This window comes from Motacilla alba, chromosome 28 (assembly GCF_015832195.1).
Source record: "Motacilla alba alba isolate MOTALB_02 chromosome 28, Motacilla_alba_V1.0_pri, whole genome shotgun sequence".
Taxonomy (NCBI): Eukaryota; Metazoa; Chordata; class Aves; order Passeriformes; family Motacillidae; genus Motacilla; species Motacilla alba.
Genome location: NC_052043.1, coordinates 727,721 through 747,519, shown reverse-complemented (window position 1 = coordinate 747,519; position 19,799 = coordinate 727,721). Strand labels below are relative to the sequence as shown.

General features: G+C 52.6%; 1 protein-coding gene across 1 annotated transcript in view; it reads right to left on the bottom strand.

The window, feature by feature from the left end:
• FBN3 (fibrillin 3) overlaps positions 1-19,799 on the bottom strand; it is a 75,532-nt gene that overhangs the window by 50,317 nt on the left and 5,416 nt on the right. The window contains exons 3-6 of the mRNA XM_038163549.1: positions 14,395-14,477; positions 13,159-13,257; positions 9,069-9,164; positions 6,373-6,468 (exon numbers count right to left, since the gene is read on the bottom strand). Of these exons, the coding sequence (XP_038019477.1) occupies positions 6,373-6,468; positions 9,069-9,164; positions 13,159-13,257; positions 14,395-14,477 (374 nt within the window). The remainder of the gene's footprint in view (positions 1-6,372; positions 6,469-9,068; positions 9,165-13,158; positions 13,258-14,394; positions 14,478-19,799) is intronic.

The following is a 19,799-nucleotide window of genomic DNA, read 5'->3' as shown; positions in this document are numbered from 1 at the left end:
AAACATCTCCTGGCAATTTCAGCTTTAAACCCCAGACCCTGCAGGAACAGCCAGCAGGTTTCCCTTTCCCAATTAGGATCCTCCCATCCCTTAAACCCCAAGGATTTTAACCCAATTTTTGCAGGGTTTTGCCCTCAGGAATGCGGGTTTGCCACTGCCTGGGCTCCCGTGACCCTTGATGAGGGATATTGGCACAGCAGGAATCCAGCAGGAAGCAAAATCCTTCCGTGGGATTTTTTTTCCTTCAGCTGGGCAGAGGTGGTGGCACAGAAATGTTTGATCTGTGGCTGGGGGGGAAAAAAAAAACAACAACAAAACCTTGGAGCACGTCCTGGTCAGCCCAGAAAATTGCCCATGAAGTGTCTGAGCAGTCAGATGCTGCTCAGGCAGCCAGAGCCTGGCTGAGAGGGGCTCGGGGAATTTCCAGGCTGGAATTAGGCAGTAATTAGGAACTGCCCTGACCCCAATTCCCTGCTCCTGGATTAACCCCCAGATGTCCCTGCAGGGAAAGGTTTGGGTTTGATGTGTTTGAAGCAATAAAAATCTTTTTGGAGGGGGGGTGAGAGCACTGGGGAGCCCCAGGTAACCATGTCCCAAAATCCATGGAAAACACCCAGGAAATCCTCCTGTCTGGGAAAGAATCAATTAGCAAAGCATTCCTCATTTCCAGCTTAATGCTCCCTGTGATTTGTGCTCTGCAGCAGTTTGTCCTGGGAATTAAAGCCGAGGAAATTGGGCTGTGGGTGCCCCTGGGAGGTCGAGAGGAGAAGGATTTGAAAGGGGAAAAAAAGGAATGGTTTGGAAGTTACATCGGTGTGAAGGTGATGGCATCTCCCAGAAAAGCCTTTTTTTTTTTTGGGAATCTGACCAGAAACATGAACCATGGGGAGTTACCAAGTAATAATCCTTTTTTTTTTTTTTTTTTTTTACCCAAATTTTACAAGTTCCCAGACCGGTGGCCGATGTCACTGCGGGGCGGACCCCAAAAAACTCAGATTAATACATGAAAAACCCCAAAGGGATGCTCTGAACAGAGAGAAAAGTGGCCAAACCCGCACCTCCCACCTCATCTCCTACCTCATCTCCCCCAGGCACTGCAGGAATTCCTGGAGAGGGATAATGAATGCGGGATTGTGAGGAGAACACCCCCTTTTAAGCCCATAATTGCCCAAAATAACTTTTCCTATGCAGATGACTCCTCTGGAGGGAATGGAGCCAAGGAAATCTCAGTCTGGAGAGCCCTGGCTGCCTCCCAGCCCCAGCTGGTGCTAATTTTAATGGGCAAATGATTAAATTTTTAATGAGGCACCAATGAAATTTTATGAAGGAAATCGGGACGCTTAGGAGATGTCTGAAGCCTTTCCCAGTCCCTGCATGGGATCTGTGTTCCAGGAATCCTGCTGCAGGTAGCTGTCCTTCAGCAGCTGGGTTTTTCCTTGGAAAAGCTGAGGGAAAGCTGGGATTGCTGCTCCCTCTTCCCAGATCCCTCAGAGCCCAGCGTGGGATGTGGGGCAGCTCCACCTCCCCAGCTCCAGGTAAATCCCATTAAGGGATTGCAAGAAATCCTGAATATGGGGGGGATTTGGGGAACCCCTGGAGCTCTGAATCCCTGGAAATTCCACTGGCAATTCCCACTGAAGGACTGCAAGAAATCCCGGATCAAGGGGGATGCTGGGGGAAAGGGTTTGATCAGGAACTTCTGAGAATATTGACAAGAAAAAAAGAGTTTCCTCCACTCCTGCAACATCCGTGGAGCCAGGAGGGAGTCCCTGAGCCAATTCCAGTGGGAATTCCGATCCCTGGAGATGGAAAAGTGGGGTAATTCCAGGATTTTCTGTGTTATCTAAAAGACAATCCCAGCCACACAAATCCATCATGGGAGTAGGTCCAGCTCAAGGGAAGGGAATGAGGAGCTCTTCTCTCCTCCCACCCTCTGGAATTCCCTCCTGAGACAGGCCAGGGGCTGAATTCCTGCTCTCCAAAACAAACAAACAGAGCTGAGGAAGAGGAGCTTTTTCCTTTGCCAGAACTCCCATCCCCTCTCCCAACAAACAATGGAGGCTTTGCCTTGAGACCTGCAGGACAAAGGTGGCCTGTGGATCATCCCCAGGGAGCTCCAGCTGGGATGGGGCCACAAATCCTGGGACTGGGCAGGAGGCCACGGCTGGGACTGAGCCAGAGCCACCAACGGGGGGGACAGGGACTGGGAGGGACAGTGAATCAATTGTTCCTGCTCTTCTCCAGGTCATTTCCAATTGTTCCTGCTCTTCTCCAGATGTTTTCCAGCCTGGATGGATTGTTCCTGCTCTTCTCCAGGTGTTTTCCAATTGTTCCTCTTCTTCTCCAGGTCATTTCCAATTGTTCCTGCTCTTCTCCAGGTGTTTTCCAATTGTCCCTGTTGTTCTCCAGGTGTTTTCCAGCCTGGATTGATTGTCCCTGTTGTTCTCCAGGTGTTTTCCCATTGTCCCTGTTGTTTTCCAGGTGTTTTCCCATTGTCCCTGTTGTTCTCCAGGTGTTTTCCAGCCTGGATGGATTGTCCCTGTTCTTCTCCAGGTGTTTTCCCATTGTTCCTGTTCTTCTCCAGGTGTTTTCCCATTGTCCCTGTTGTTTTCCAGGTGTTTTCCCATTGTCCCTGTTGTTCTCCAGGTGTTTTCCAGCCTGGATTGATTGTCCCTGTTGTTTTCCAGGTGTTTTCCCATTGTCCCTGTTGTTCTCCAGGTGTTTTCCAGCCTGGATGGATTGTCCCTGTTCTTCTCCAGGTGTTTTCCCATTGTCCCTGTTGTTTTCCAGGTGTTTTCCCATTGTCCCTGTTGTTCTCCAGGTGTTTTCCAGCCTGGATGGATTGCTCCTGTTCTTCTCCAGGTGTTTTCCCATTGTCCCTGTTGTTTTCCAGGTGTTTTCCCATTGTCCCTGTTCTTCTCCAGGTGTTTTCCAGCCTGGATGGATTGTCCCTGTTCTTCTCCAGGTGTTTTCCAGCCTGGATGGATTGCTCCTGTTCTTCTCCAGGTGATTCCCAGCCTGGACGTGGCTCTCCAGCCCCAGAGCTGTCTCAGCCCCTCCAGGGCAGGGAGGGGAGCAGCCCGAGGGTCTCCCTGAGGGGCTCCTTTCTCATGGAATACTTTCTCCAGCTCGTCATTTCCTCACTTCACCCAAACACAGCCACATTCCTCAAGTTTAACTGTTTGGACTTCTGCAGAAAAGAAAAAGCTGGCGGGGGGAACTCTCTAAGGCCAGACATTCCAAGTGCTGCAAAAACACATCCAAAGGAAATTGTAAAGGGGGAACTTTTCCTGAGCTTTCCTGTCCTGTTTTTACTGCTTCCTGATGAAGTCTCTGCCTGATGAAACCCGAGAGAGTTTCAAGGAGGCACAAAGAGCCCAGGGAAACGTGGAGCTGGTGGTTCCAGAGCAGGAGGAATGGCTGGAAAAGTCAGAGCAGGGCTTGGAAACTCCTGGAAGAGCCCTCGGGGTCAGGACCTGCCCTGGTTGGGCATTGGAGGGGCTGGGGTGGCACTTCCAGAGCTCCAGAGTGTCCCCAAGCACTCAGGTGGAAACCTGGCCCTGCCCAGAGTCCCTGGGAAGAGACCACAGCTCCTGGAGCCCAGGGAAAAGCTCCTGGGAAAAGCTCCTGGGAAAAGCTCCTGGATCCCAGGGAAAAGCTCCTGGGAAAAGCTCCTGGATCTCAAGGCAAAGTTCCCAGGAAAAGCTCCTGGATCCCAGGGAAAAGCTCCTAGGGAAAAGCTCCCAAACCCTAGGAAAAAGTTCCTGGGAAGAGCTCCTGGATCCCAGGGAAAAGCTCCTGGGAAGAGCTCCTGGGTCACAGGGACAGGCTCCACAGGGAAGGTTTCCTTTGGCTGGAAAAACAACCCCAAATGAAAAACCTCATCCCTGGAGCACAGGAGGAGCTCCAAACATCACCTGATGAGTCAAACTCGGTCATTTTTTCCTACTTGAGGGAGGGTGGGATCACAGCCATGACATCAAAATCCTTCGTTTTGCTGTAAAGCCATGGGCCCCCCCTGGCCCCACAGGCTCAGCTTTTGTGGGCTGCAGCTTTTCCTCCCACACTGACGTAATGGGAGCTCGGGTTCCACAAAATATCCCCCAGCCACTCGTCCCCCAAGATGTCAGGGAGAGGGAGGAAATGATGCTGGAATTCTGTGAGTGCCTGCTCCGAGGGTATTTCCCTCTGGAGGGGGGAATTTCCTGCATGAGGTGTGAGGGGGGTTGTTCTGCTCCCAGTACAAAGCAGCCTCTTACTGGAGCTGCTCTCAGCACTCAGAAATTCACTTTATTCCAATTTAAAATTCAAATTGTTTCTTGTTACGGCGGTGGCAGGGTAAACTCCAGTGAAGCCCTTAAGTAAATCTGGAATGGGATGGATTTGGGGTGGATGAGTTCTTTTTCTTAGGGATGGGGCTCACAGAATCCCAGGATTCTGGGGCTGGACATCACCCAGGCCAGCCCAGGGTCACCTGGAGCAGGTGACACAGCACCAGGTGGGTTTGGAGGCTCCAGTCAGGGAGAATCCCCAGCTCCCTGGGCAGCTCTTCCAGGGCTCTGCCACCTCCAGGGAAAGAAGTTTTCCCTGCTGCTGAGGTGGGATTTCTTGTGTTCTGTTCGTGTTTATGCTCCCCACTCATCACTCCAGTTACCAACACAGAGGATTCCACGGCTGGCAGAACCCAGGCCATGCCCTGGCTCTGTGAGGAGATTTCTCCTTTCTCCCTGTCAGGAAAGGGCTTCAGGCTCTGCTTTGAATTCATCCTGCGCCAGGAAAACCCTTGGGAGTGAGGGCTGGAGCTACAGGAGGTGCTGGAATCTCCTTATGGAGACCCCCAGGGATCCCTGTGGAGCCACCAACTCCCCCTGGAGCAGCAGGACACAAATCAGAGACTCCTCTCAGCAGCCCTGGGGACGGAGCTTTCCCTCAGGAGGGTGAAGCTGCTCCTGGCTCCCAGATTTTCCCTGGCAGGTCCATGCCAGGCACTCACCTGGCTGCAATCCCCCCAGGAGCCCGTTCCCAGCCCAGCAGAGCAGGCTCTGTTTGTCTTGGCAGGGAGGAGCAGTGTGGACACAGCTGCAGGATTTGTTTTGTCTCTCACACAAGTCTGGCTCAGCCAAATCTCTGCAGGCTTTGTGAAAATGCTCCTTTCTGCAAAGAATTTTATACAAACGGCCCCAAAGTCTGCCCCTGCTCAGCCCCTGCCTCTTCCCCTCTCTCCAGGCACAGGACACTCGGATTTTCCAGCCTTCTCCAGAAGTTTCTCTCAGGAATTTCCAGCTCTCAGCTCACACACAATGTCTGGGGTGCATTTGGGGATCTCAGTGCTTCAGGAGAAAAAAATGAGGAGGAGCTCACCAGGAGCTCAGGTTTAGGGATTTGAGGGGAAATCTCCCAGGGTAGAGAGATTTCAAGAGACAAATCCTCCTAATTTTCCATAACTCAAGCAATTCCTGTGTGTTGGGAAAAGGCAAGGAGAGAGTTTGAAGAATTTGTAACTGCTGCAGAACAGGAGAATTTTGCAGAAAATTGGGCATGTCCATCCCTGGAAGAGTCCAAGGCCAGGCTGGAGCAGCCTGGGATAGTGGAAGGTGCTCCTGGATGGTTTTGAGCTCCCTCCCCACCCAAACCACTCCACAATTCCCTGATGCTACAAAGGAGGAGACCAGAACAAGGCAAGGTGGCTCCAGGGGACGTGTGGAGGCTTTCAGAGCTTCCCCTTCTCTGCAGCCAACAAATGAGGCTCAGGCTTCAGCAGAGGCCTGGAATGGGGCTCAGCTGCACCCTGAGCTCCAGGAGATGCCTCTGGAGCCCCGGGATTTTGCACAGCCCCGTGGAACGGGGTGGATTCCTGCTGGCTGGGCTGGACCCAGAACCCAGCTGCTGCTCCTGCCTCAGCCTCCAAACCAGGGGGGAAAAGCCCAGGAAAGGCAAGAGCAGCCCAGTCCTTGGGAATGGGGTTACACAGAACGAGCCCAGTCCTGGGAGAGGCTGGAAAATCAGGACATTTCGGGGGCTTGGATCTCAGATCTGGGAGTTCAGGCATTGGCTCCACGTTTCGGTTTCGTTTCAGATCCGGGCCACTCCGAGCCTTGCCAAAAATCCGATCAGAGCTGGGAGCGTCCATCTGAGCCAGCAGGAAAGGGAGGAATTCCCTGGCTCAGCCCACGGAGCCCAAATCTGCCCCTGCACACCCAGCAAAGCCACGCCGAGGCACATCCCGGGGAACGCTCATCCCACAGCCAGGAATCCACGGAGCACCAGCACAAACGACACCCGGAGCTGAACCCAGAGAGGGGAAGGCAGCCTGGGCTCTCCCAGCCCCAGAGCTGAGCCCGGCAGGGCAGGGCAGGGCTGGGGATTGCTCACCTCTCTCGCACTGGGGCCCGGTGAAGCCGTAGACACAAGCGCAGCGGTTGGGGCCGATGCACCTGCCCCCGTTCTGGCAGCCGTTCTCACACACAGCTGCGAGGGAAAGCAGAGAATTCCATCACTCCTGCTCCCGGAGAACCCCCTCCGTGATGCTGGCAGAGCTTGGGACGTCACCTCCGCGGTGGTTGGAGCGTCAGAGTTTGGAATATCAGCTCCGTGTTCTCCCACCCGGAGAGAACGCAGGGGAATCTGAGATTTTTGTTCTTTTTCCTTGGGAAAATTGTTCCCTGCTCCTGCCTGAGCCCCTCTTCTGCAGAGGCCAGAAACTCCTGTTGCACTGGGGAGGATTCCCTGCCTGCTGGAATCTCGGTTCCCCCAGGTCAGCCCTGGGATTTAAGTGGGATGAGAGGAAAATGCACACAGGGGAAGGTGTGAGGAAAGGGAGAAGGGGAGGATGGATGGGCAGGGATTCAATCCCAGTGCCCAGAGCAAGGAACTGAGGTCTGAGCAGCACTTGGGTGTTCCCTGACCTAAAATATTCCAGACTTAAAATATTCCAGACTTAAAATACTCCTGACTTAAAATACTCCTGACTTGGTCCTGCTACCCTGAGTTGAAGCCCTGCACTCAGGGCTGGAGCCAGAGGAAGTTTCCTGGTTGAAATCATGGATTGATGGAATCTGCAGAGCAGGAAGGGGCCTCACAAGAACCCTGCCCTGCCTGGAGCCCCCTCAGTGCCCAGATCCCAGCCCTGAGCCCGGGCTCTGCCTCCCTGCCCGGGCTGGGATGGGATCAGGGGCTGGGATGGGGGCAGGGGGATGCAGCCTGGGCTGGGATGGGGCTGGGGGATGCAGCCTGGGCTGGGATGGGGGCCGGGGGGATGCAGCCTGGGCTGGGATGGGGCTGGGGGATGCAGCCCGGGCTGGGATGGGATCAGGGGCTGGGATGGGGCCGGGGGGATGCAGCCCGGGCTGGGATGGGATCAGGGGCTGGGATGGGGCCAGGGGATGCAGCGTTCCCGAGCCTGCTGGGATGTGCTGCCAGGGGGAGCAGAGGGGACGGGGCTGGGAGCAGCACGTAGCCAGGGCTGCACGTCCCAGCCCGGCCCCGGGCTGCTGCTCCTGAGAGTTTTCCCAAGGTTTTGGTGCTCGGGGTGAAATTTTCCATCTGGAGCCTCTGCCTCCGGCTCAGCTCTCGGGGAAGCTTCAGCAGCGAGGGATCAGGGGGAGCTGAGGGGGAGTTTGGGGAGAATTGAGGGGTTTTGGCTTTAAAAATCCTCACTGGGAGCGGTTCCCATGTGGATCCAGGGATTTGGAATTTGGGAAGTTCTAACTGATCTAATTGATAAGAGATTCTTTCAAAGATATTGTGCTTGTTTGCTAACTAAAGGCTTCTTAAAATGTATGACATGGTAAAGCATGTATATAATAGAGAAAAAATATATCATTTATAATGTATATAATGATAGAATAATATTAATTGTAACGTACTAAATATAATTATATTGTGATAATATAGCAAGAGAATATATAATTATAGATACGTATAACTGTATCTATAATACATGTGTGTGTTATATATAATATATTGTGAATATATTATCTCATACATAATATTCTCTCATAACATATGAGATATAATATGAATATACATTACATTCTATATTATGAATATATTGTCTATTAGAAGATATAACATATCTATATATTCTCTATTATCTATATATCACATACAGATAATATAGTAAATAAAATACTATCCATATCTATTATCTATATTATTATAATAGACTGAAAAATCTGTATTATACTAATATATTACACATTATACTCAGAAATTAATGAATCCATTAATCATGTCTAATATCTGTATTTTGATACAGAGCTGTGTTGGTCACGAGAGAGGGCTGAGATTCCGAGGGAAGGAGAACACGGTGCTGATGTCGGAGCGTCCTGGGTGCCCTTCCCTATTCCCATCCCCGTTCCCACTCCCATTCCCATTTCCATCCCCATCCCCATCCCCATCCCCATCCCCATCCCCATCCCCATCCCCGTTCCCATCCCTGTTCCTGTTCCCATCCCCATCCCGGTCCCGCACTCACGCTGCCCGCAGTAGGTGCCAGTGAATCCCTTCTGGCACAGGCAGGAGCTGTTCCCATCCCTGTTCCCATTCCCGTTCCCATTCCCATTCCTGTTCCCATCGCATTCCCATCCCTGTTCCCATTCCCGTTCCCATCCCCATCCCCGTTCCCGTTCCCACACTCACGCTGCCCGCAGTAGGTGCTGGTGAATCCCTTCTGGGACAGACAGAACTCATTCCCATCCCATTCCCATTCCCATTCCCGTTCCCATCCCATTCCCATTCCCGCACTCACGCTGCCCGCAGTAGGTGCCGGTGAATCCCTTCTGGCACAGGCAGAACTCATTCCCATCCCATCCCCGTTCCCATTCCCATTCCTATCCCATTCCCATCCCCGTTCCCATTCCCGTTCCCATCCCCGTTCCCAGTCCCGCACTCACGCTGCCCGCAGTAGGTGCCGGTGAATCCCTTCTGGCACAGGCAGGAGCTGTTCCCCTCTCTGTTCCCATCCCATTCCCGTTCCCATCCCCGTTCCCATTCCCATTCCCATTCCCATCCCATTCCCATTCCCGTTCCCATCCCCGTTCCCATCCCATTCCCGGTCCCGCACTCACGCTGCCCGCAGTAGGTGCCGGTGAATCCCTTCTGGCACAGGCAGGACTCCTCGGAGCAGCTGCCCCCGTTCATGCAGCGCACGCTGCAGCTCTGCACTGGGGACAGGACAGGGACAGGGTCACCCCGGGAATTCCTGCAGCCACAGGGGACACTGCCCACGGCACGGAACGGCCTGGGCTGGGAGGGACTCGCGGGGTCACGGCTCCAGCTCCCGACTCCAGACACCCCACCCTGTCCCGGAGGGTTTTCCAGAGGCTCCTGGAGCTCTGGCAGGGTTTGGGATGTGCCCTGGGGAGCCCGGGCAGTGCCAGCACCCTCGGGGGCAGAGCCTTTCCCTGAGCTCCATCCCAAATCCCTGAGCCCCATCCTGTGGAGAGACAAAATGTAAGGAAATGAAAGTAGTGCAAAAGGTAATCTCACCCCTGGAGAGTTAAGCTGAACCAACTATCAACAATTAAAAACGAGCCTGGCTTTACCAAGCCATAGCTGTAACCAATGAGAAAAAGAGTGCTGGAAGAGTGAATTAGCTAATTGAAGAAAAAATCTGCAAACTAAGAAGAGAACAAAGAATTCAGAGCCAGAGTTTTCTGACTGCTATTAAAAAAAAAGTCAATACTGCAAAAAACTGCCCATAAAAAATCACCAAAAAATACAAAACTATCACCATAAAACAACAACACCATCCCAACCCTCGTTCCCCACAAACACAAGGCATCCATCCATCCATCCATCCATCCATCCATCTATCCATCCATCATCCATCCATCCATCCATCATCCATCATCCATCCATCATCCATCCATCATCCATCCATCATCCATCCATCATCCATCCATCCATCCATCCATCCATCATCCATCATCTATCCATCATCCATCCATCCATCCATCCATCATCCATCATCTATCCATCATCCATCCATCCATCCATCCATCATCATCCATCCATCATCCATCCATCCATCATCCATCATCCATCCATCCATCCATCCATCATCCATCATCCATCCATCATCCATCCATCATCCATCATCCATCCATCCATCCATCCATCATCCATCCATCCATCCATCCATCCATCCATCCATCCATCCCTCCATCCATCATCCATCCATCCATCCATCCATCATCCATCCATCATCCATCCATCCATCATCCATCCATCATCCATCCATCCATCCATCCATCCATCATCCATCCATCCATGGATCCATCCATCATCCATCCATCATCCATCCATCATCCATCCATCCATCATCCATCCATCCCTCCATCCATCATCCATCCATCATCCATCCATCATCCATCCCTCCATCCATCCATCCATCCATCATCCATCCATCCATCCATCATCCATCCATCCATCCATGGATCCATCCATCATCCATCCATCATCCATCCATCATCCATCCATCCATCCATCCATCCATCATCCATCCATCCATCCATCCATCCATCATCCATCATCCATCCATCCTTTCACTTCCTTAAAGAATCCACCCCAACCAAACCTTTCCAGCTCTGTCCTTCCTGCAGGATTCCCTGCAAACGAGGGCAGGGATAACTCCTGATGTCTCCCTGTCTTTGACACAATATTTCTTTCAGGGTTTTGTACTTTGCCAATATTTTCCCACCCTTTTTATCGTTGTTTTCCATTATTGCTCCACTTTCAGCCCTTTTCACACTTTGGGCTGTCTGATCTTCCAAATTCCTCCCCACCAAAGCCTTCGGAGGAGTTTGGGGGGATGGAATTTCCTTGGTGGAGGAAAATCATCAACTTTAAGACTTTCCTCCTCCTTTTGCAAACAGAACGTGGCCTCCTTGACAAGATCCAGTTACTGGGAGAGGTTTTTTTTTTTAAGGAATTTGGAAAGAAAAGCACGAATCCTCCATTCTTCCATGTGAGAGCTCAGCTTTCCCACGGGATTATGACCCACTGGATGTGACTGAGGCACTGCAGGAAAACAATAGCAATAAATAAATTGGGAAGTTTTATCCTGCTGCGGACACCAAGTGTTGGCTTTAACTGTTTCCTCACTCCACGTTGAAGGAATCTGGGATTAAAGCAGCCCAAAAGGGGATTTTTGGGGCTCAGCAGTGAGCTGCAAACACACCTTTCTCTCCGGAATGCCTGGAACAGCACATTCCTCCTCTGGAAGGTGTGACCACTCCAACTGCAAGGGCTGGAGGTGGGAGCAAATCACGTGAAAAGCGGATTTCACACAAAAACCCCACAGCTCTGGCTGCCAGGGGGAGGAGGGGCTGGGATCTGGCAGCTCCAGGGGTGGATTTATGGGATGGAAGCTCAGCTGTGGCTCCTCCAACACCAATTCCAGGCTGGGAAGGGCTGGGGCCAAGAGGAGCAGCAGGACTCAGAGCGTCCAAGTGGGAGAATTCAGGTTTTTGGGGATGCTGGGAGCAGGGAGGGCTGGCCTGGGAAGTCTCCGCGCTCCAAGGGCTCGGCACAAGGGCTGGACGTGGGATCTGGGGCTGGGCTGGATCCATCCCCACGTCTCCTGCTCTTCCTCCCTCTCCACAGCCAGGGATCAGCCCAAATTTAGATGGGAGTTTAATCCTGCAGGAAACGCAGCTCCAGGCTTCAAAGCCTTGCCTGGCTCCTCAGACACGAGGCTGCTCCGACCGGGACAAGGCTCCGATGTGGAAAACGCTTCCCAGAGCCCTCAGCTCGCTCAGGCAGCCCTGGGGAGGCAGAGGGGGCTGGGGAGGGGTGGCAGAGCTGTCCCCATGGCAGGGCTGCTCCTGGCGCATCCCGAGCCCCACACCGCAGAGATTTTGGGATAAGGGCCGAAGGAGCTCAGGGCTTGGGCACAGGAAGAGCCCTGATCCCCATCCAGGAATTTCCAACCAAGTGGCCAACACCTTTCCAGATCCCATTTCTGACTCCTGCCGTGATCCCAAAATGCCTAAAGCCCCATCACTTTCTGGTTTATCAGGGAATCCCAGACAGGTTTGGGCTGCAGGGGCCCTGAAAGCTCATCCCACTCCACCCCTTCCACAGGCAGGGACCTTCCTCTGCCCCAGGCTGCCCCAAGCCCTGTCCACCCTCAGATTGTCCAAGCCTGGCCCTGCTGGAACCCCCTGGGGATCTGGAATGCAGAAGAACATCTTCCCACCAGGAATTTCAAGGCTTTGTCAGGATTTGCCAGGGTAGCAGAGGCCAAAGTTGTAGGAAAAGGAGGAATGACAGGAAAAGGAGAAATGACAGAAAAAGGAGGAATGACAGGAAAAGGAGGAATGACAGCTCGTCCTCATTAACTTTTCCCAGGACTGGATTGGACTGGATTAGTCCTACAAATTGTTGGAAGGGATCAGTGGCTCCTCCAAGGATCAGCTGTGGGGTTTTTGTCTCTCCTCACTCCCCACTCCACCTAACCAGCCCCTTCAGAGCACTCCTAAAACATCCTTACTCCCAGGAGCAGGAAGCCAAGCAGGAAACCCTGCTCTTTGTTATTCCAGAGGAGGCCGAGTGGCTCTTCTTGCCTCTGGAATGCACAATTTGTCTGCTTTTCCACAGAAATCCAGCCCCCAACAGCGAATTCCAGATCGGGGGAGCCCCTGCAGAGGAGCCCCCCCCCTCCCAGGCTCCCGGGAATGCCAGGGCCTGCCCAGATGGATGCAGGGCTCTCGGCATTCCTGGAATTCCTCCCTGATTGCTCCCACGTGGACCCCGACTCCTCCAGCACCTTCTCCTCCCCAGGGCTGCAGGCTCTGGGATCTGCTGGGACATCTGGGGCACAACGTGGCACTTGGGAAGCAGATCCCAGACATCTCCTCCTCCCAAACACCCCCTGGCTGTGGCTTTGAGGGGTCTCTTTATCACAAAGGCTCCTCTGTGGCTGGGCACTGATGGAAAATTAATCCTTGGGATGTCTCTCTCCACCTGAGACCTTAAAAGGCTCCAGAATCCCATTTATTTCTGCAGGGAAAGCACCCCAAACCACAGAATATATTCTGAAACATGGAATATCTGGTGAGCTCTGCCCAGTTCGGGGTGGGGCTGCAGGGATTCGATTCCTTTCCCCTCTGGGAGAGCACAGAGCCCTTGGGATCAGCAGGAGAATTCCCTCACCTCCAGCTGAGCCACAGTTGGGGGAGAGCTGTCCATTGGAGCAGGTGCACATGTTGGGCCGGGAGCAGAATCCATCCCCACAGGAATTCCTGCAGATTGCTGGAGGCACACAAGGACACTGGGATCACACCCCGGGAATCCCCAGAGCTGGCTCTGCCCCTGGGTTCATCCCTTGGGAATTCCCAGAGCTGGATCTGCCCCTGGGTTCATCCCCTGGGAATTCCCAGAGCTGGATCTGTCCCTGGGTTCATCCCCTGGGAATTCCCAGAGCTGGATCTGCCCCTGGGTTCATCCCCTGGGAATTCCCAGAGCTGGATCTGTCCCTGGGTTCATCCCTTGGGAATTCCCAGAGCTGGATCTGCCCCTGGGTTCATCCCTTGGGAATTCCCAGAGCTGGATCTGCCCCTGGCTTCATCCCTTGGGAATTCCCAGAGCTGGATCTGCCCCTGGGTTCATCCCCTGGGAATTCCCAGAGCTGGATCTGCCCCTGGGTTCATCCCTTGGGTTCATCCCTCGGGAATTCCCAGAGCTGGATGTGCCCCTGGGTTCATCCCTTGGGTTCATCCCATCCCATCCCATCCCATCCCACCCCACCCCATCCCATCCCATCCCATCCCATCCCATCCCATCCCATCCCATCCCATCCCATCCCATCCCATCCCATCCCATCCCATCCCATCCCATCCCATCCCATCCCATCCCATCTTTATCCCATCTTTATCCCATCCCATCCCATCTTTATCCCACAGAAATGCAGGACATCATCCAGCTCATGGAATCTCCAGCCCACACAGGAAGGAGAGCTCCCAATCCAGGGAGATTTATCTCAGTCATCCTCCCGTGGTCCCTTAGAGATGCAAATTCCCGCTGGGAAACCCCTCTGGTGACACCGGGTTTGCAGCGTGCCCATCGATTAATGGGATTTTCCCATGGGAACCAGCAGGAAATCGTTTCCTCAGGAGCAAAACCTCCTCAGGAGCCTCCTGTGCCAAAGCAGGCACTGCCAGGGGACACGGTGACACTCGAGGAGAGGATTAAAGGCTGAATCCAACAACTGGGACCAGCTGGAACCGCCTGGGTTGAACTGGGATTGGCAGAGCTGGGAATTCCCAGGAGCTCTGCTCCTGCTCTGCAGTGGGAGCCGGGAATTCCTTCCCCAGGGGCCGGGAGCAGGGGAATGGATGGATCAGCTGGATCAGCTGGATGAGCTGGAGGCAGGGATCGAGGGATACTCACGGACAATGCACTGGTTCCCTCCAGGCAGAGTTTTCCAGCCGGGGCAGCAGTAGGAGTGGAACCTCGAGCCGCAGACATTTGGGCTGAAAATCAAACACAGTTTGGGGTTTTTCCCTCTGTTTCGGGGGCTTTGGAGAAATCCGGGCTCTGCAGGAGAGCAGGGAAGAGCTCCCTGTGAGACATTCCCCTCCTGCTTATAATTTTGGGAGGTTCTGGTCAAAATCAGTGGAGGAAGAGGAATGTGGCATCAATCCACGGGCTGAGAGAGAAGGGAGCTCGACGGGGTGGATAAAGTGGAGTACTTTTAATTAGGGGGCAGACACCACCTCCTTCCAAGAGGGATTCATCCCAGGATCTCATGCAGGGATCCTGGGAGACGGAGGGTGACACTCAAAGATGCCAATTGTTCCTCCCCGAGTGAACCTTGCCGAGCATCTGCTAAAAATTAGCAGAGTTTCAAAATAAACCACGGGGAGAACCCACTCTGGAGGGGCTGGGATTGATGATGTCCCGGCAGTGACCCGGGGGGAGAAGGGAATGAGATTCCACAGCAACAACTCCACAAGGACAACGCTGGTTTGGAAGGGGAAAAAAAAAAATCATTTTCAGCAAATTTGGGATAAAATTAGAGTTCTTAGTGCTGGGAAACACGAGCTGGGATCCGTCAGAAAGGTCAGGATAAAAGGGAGGTCTTAAAATCGTGGAATTACAGAAGGGTTTGGGATGGAAGGAGCTTAAAACGCGTGGAATTCCAGCCCTGCCAGGGACAGGGACCCCCCCTTCCACTGTTCCAGGCTGCTGCAAGCCTGTCCAGCCTGGCCTTGGACACTTCCAGGGATCAGGACATAATTTTAAACAATTAAAATAAATTTAAAATTAAATTTAAAATAAATTTAAAGTTAAATTTTTAAATCCAGAGGGGTTATTTTCCCCTCCTCTCAGCTCTGCCTCTTTGGGGCTTTTCCCAGATCGTCCCTTCTCACCTTCCTCGCCTCTGAAAGGGCTCATTAGCTAATGAGAATTATGCAAATGAGGTGAATGTGACCCAGAGGAGGAAGGACAGAGGGAAAACAAACTCGGCATCGCCTTTGTGCTCCTTAAACAAACGCCGGGATTAGCGATAAACGGAGAGGGAGGCAGCGGGGAGCACCCAGAGCTGGGAAATGAGGGGGAAAAGGGAAAAAGAGGGAAAAAAGAGGGAAAACAGGGGAAAAAAAGATGAAGAAATGAGGAAGAAGAGAGGAAAAAAGATGAAAAGGAAAGGAGAAAAAGAAAAAGAGGAAAAAGAAGGAAAAGAGAGGGGGAAAAGAGAGAAAAGGAGGAAAAAAGATGAAAAGGAGAGAAAAAAGTAAAAAGAGGGAAAAAGAGGGGGGAAAAGAGGAAAAGGAGAGGGGGAAAAAGAGGGGAAAGAGGAAAAAATAGGAAAAATAGAGGAAAAAAGAGGGAAAAATAGGGGAAAATATGAGAAAAAGAGGAAAAAAGAGGAAAAGGAGAGAAAAAATGAAAAAAAGGGAAAAAGAGGGGGGGAAAGAGGAAAAGGAGAGGGGAAAAAAGAGGGGAAAGAGGAAAAAATAGGTAAAATAGAGGAAAAAAGAGGGGAAAATGAGGGGAAAATATGAGAAAAAGAGGGAAAAAGAGGAATAAGCCACTGGAACAGATCCCTGGGCTGGGAAATGCTGGATGGGAGCCCCGGGCAGGAGGAGCCGCCTCCCGAAGCCATCCAGGAGGGAGCAGGACAGGGACACGGCCCCTGCCCGGGGACAGGACACGGCGGCACCGGGACGGGGGTCAGGAACCCGGGAGAGGTTCCGGGATGCCAGGTCTGGGAAGGCTGGGGAGGGGGAAAGGGCTGAGAATCCCCTCCAGGGGAGCTGCTGCTCCCTCTCCTGCTCGAGCGCCATCTCCCCCATCGGGATCCATCCAGCTTTCCCAGTGTTTGGGGAGCATCCCGACATTTCCCGGTTATTTCTCCTTTCCGTCTTCTCTGTTTAACTCCAGCTGTGAAATTCTCCTGCTCTGCCAGCTCCTGCAGTCTGGGGAGAACGGAATTCCCAGTCCCCACCTTCCCTGTCCCTTTTCCTTATTGGAAATTTTTTTTCTGTCCTCGAATCTCATCCTAAGCAAAATTTGTGAGAAAAAACCAAAATCCTCCAGGAACAGATTCAGCCAACTCCCAGCTTGTTGACCTTTTTCAAAAAGTGGCCATTGGCTCCAGGTTTTCCCAACCTTCCAGAGCCACCTTTAGCCTCAGCAGTGAAGATTTCCCTAATTCCAGCCTGATGAGGGTTTGCAGTGCCAAAAGGAGGGACGCCTGCTCTCCACGGAAAAGCTTCCTCAAGGAAGAGGCAGGGAAGTTTCCTCTGGGATTATTTGTGACCCTCCCCTCCCCTCCTGCAGCTTTTTCCTCATTGTGAAACTCAGAGCCAAACAAAACGCATGTGGACGAGTCCGGCCTGCGGTTTCCGGGGACAATGATCCCACCTCTCCACCCGAGCTGGGAATTCTTCCTCCAGTTCAGGATTTGCTCTGCTTTTGCTCCATGCCTGGATTTTTGCTGAGCCCTCGGGATCAGCTCTGACAATGACTGGGGACAGCTCTGGCCTCGGTGGGGACCCAGGGGACAACATCTGCTGCCAAATGCCAGGGTGGGTTTGGGAAAGCGTCTCCCCTCCCACCCTGAGGGATTTGGGGTTGAGTCAGGGTGTGGGAGCAGACCCCAAACTAACTTTGGGGTCCCGGGTGGGTTCGTGTCCCCCTCCTGCACTGACCAGATCCCCCAGGAAATGCTAACAGGGTTTGTTCCAGAGAATTCCCAGTGTGAGGAGTCCTCTGCTCACTGCCCCAGGTCTGGTTGTGCTCGATGGGGAATTTGCAATGGAAAAATTCCAGAAAATCCCCTTGGGAAAGTCAGACCTGCCCCTGTTCGATGTGGGGACAATGACCAGGGGCTGCAAAGGGGCTTCTGAACTCCTCCCACCTGGAACCCATCCCTGGCTCTCCAAAGCAGCTCCTGAGGACTTTAGGGATGGGCTCCAGTCCCAACAATTCCAATTATTTTTGGTTCTAAGAGCCGGTGTTTAAAGGTGAGAGGTGCTGAACGTCTGCACCACAAGGAAAAGCCACAAAGCTCAGAACTTCCAACAGAAATTTGGATGTGTGACACTGCCAGCACAAAAATATTCCAAACTCAGCACATAGAAACACGGGATCATAAAATCCCAGACGGGTTTGGGCTGGAAGAGCCTCAAACCCCATCCAAATCCAGCCCTTCCATGGGCAGGGACACCTCCCATTGTCCCAAGGTGCTCCAGCCTGGCCTTGGACCCTTCCAGGGATGGAGCAGCCACGGCTGCTCTGGGAATTCTCTTCCAGGGCCTCACCTCTGCGAGGTGGAATTCACATTTTTAATTGTTCTGATTCGGTTTCACCAAAGGAATGAAGGAAAACTGAGGGAAAGTCTTGCAAAGGCTGTGCAGGGCTTGGGCTCCAGCTGCTCTGGGTTCCAGCCCAATAATCCTGATCATTTTCTATTTTAGGTTTTTTCAGCAAGGGGGGGGATCTATTAAAATCTTGTTAAACACCTTTGCTTTGTCCACAAGAGCATTTTTTCCCCCTTTATTGGGTTCTTCCCACATCTCCTCTGAGTGGTGGTAGGAAAATCTCCCTTCTTGGTGCACATTTAATTCAACCCCTACAGACCTGCAAAGAACCTTTCCCTTTGAAAAAAAAAAAAAAAGACTAAAAACCCAACAGATTTCCAGGAACTACTTCACACTTTCATTTGGAATGCAGCACTACCAACCCTTCCATTTTTTTTTTTTTAATTTTTTTTTTCCCCCTCCTTAAATTCTGAAATAAATCAAAACTTCAAACACGGCCCTTAAAACTTCCAGACAAAACCCATACAACCTCTGGCTCCTCCGCCAGATATCCCTTTGCCATTCCAATATTCTCCCCCACGATTCCTGCCAAAAACAAGAGAGCCCAGCCACGGCCAGGAGGCCAAGATCAACCATTTCACAACATAAATCAGGGCCCAGAGGAAAACTGGGGAACAAAAGTCTCGAGTCAGAGGTTTCCAAGCGCTGCCTCCACGTTGTTCCCGGTGCTGTTCGTAGTATCCCAGCCCTGGTAGGGGAACCAGGCTGGGACGTGGAGCTGGGAGCAGGAATGTGCTCCAGAGGTGCCTGGATCACAGGGGCAGAACTCCAGCTGCACCTTTCCCGAGGGAAAGCTGGGGCTCTGGTTGTTAATTTGGTTTCTGAAGCGTTTCAATCACTGCTCGTCCCTCCCCAGCTCCCCCCAGGGAGGGGCTCTGGCCGCCTGAAACCCGGGATTGAGTCAAAAATTGGGAGATTTCAGCTTCTGGTGCCTCTCAGGAGCACCTTGGCTCAGAGAACCATGGGATTGTTGAGGCTGGAAACGACTTTGAGGTGCTCAGCCAGTGCCACCACCACGGTCACCAGCACGTCCCCAAGGGCCACCCCCACGTGGCTTTGAAACCTTTTTCATTCCTAAAATTCTGGTGGAACTGCAGGGATGGACTCGGACAGAAATCCTGCTGGAAATCCCCTGTGCCCCTCTCTGAGGACACTCAGAGGTGCTGCAGCTCCATCCTTGACCTTTAGATCACCCCAGAGTCAGGTCCAGGCCCCTTTGTGTCCCCTGGCCCCAAATCCCAGCCCGTGGCTTCGCCTCTCCAAGCTCAGGGGGATTTTGGAGACCCCCTGAGCTCCTGATCTGCAGCTCCAGCACTTCCCTGTCCATCCCCCAGTGGAAAATCCAAGCTCAGGGAGGTTTTGGAGAACCCCTGAGCTCCTGATCTGCAGCTCCATCATTTCCCCATCCATTCCTCAATGGAAAATCCAAGCTCAGGGAGGTTTTGGAGAACCCTCAGCTCCTGATGTGCAGCTCCAGCATTTCCCTGTCCATCCCCCAGTGGAAAATCCAAGCTCAGGGAGGTTTTGGAGAACCCCTGAGCTCCTGATCTGCAGCTCCATCATTTCCCTGTCCATTCCTCAGTGAAAATCCAAGCTCAGGGGGATTTTGGAGAACCCCTGAGCTCCTGATCTGCAGCTCCAGCATTTCCCCATCCATTCCTCAATGGAAAATCCAAGCTCAGGGAGGTTTTGGAGAACCCTCAGCTCCTGATGTGCAGCTCCAGCATTTCCCTGTCCATCCCCCAGTGGAAAATCCAAGCTCAGGGAGGTTTTGGAGAACCCCTGAGCTCCTGATCTGCAGCTCCATCATTTCCCTGTCCATTCCTCAGTGAAAATCCAAGCTCAGGGGGATTTTGGAGAACCCCTGAGCTCCTGTTCTGCAGCTCCAGCACTTCCCTGTCCATCCCCCAGTGGAAAATGAGGAGGTGTCAGAAAGCAGTGGAAGCTGCTCCCGTTCCCTTTTCC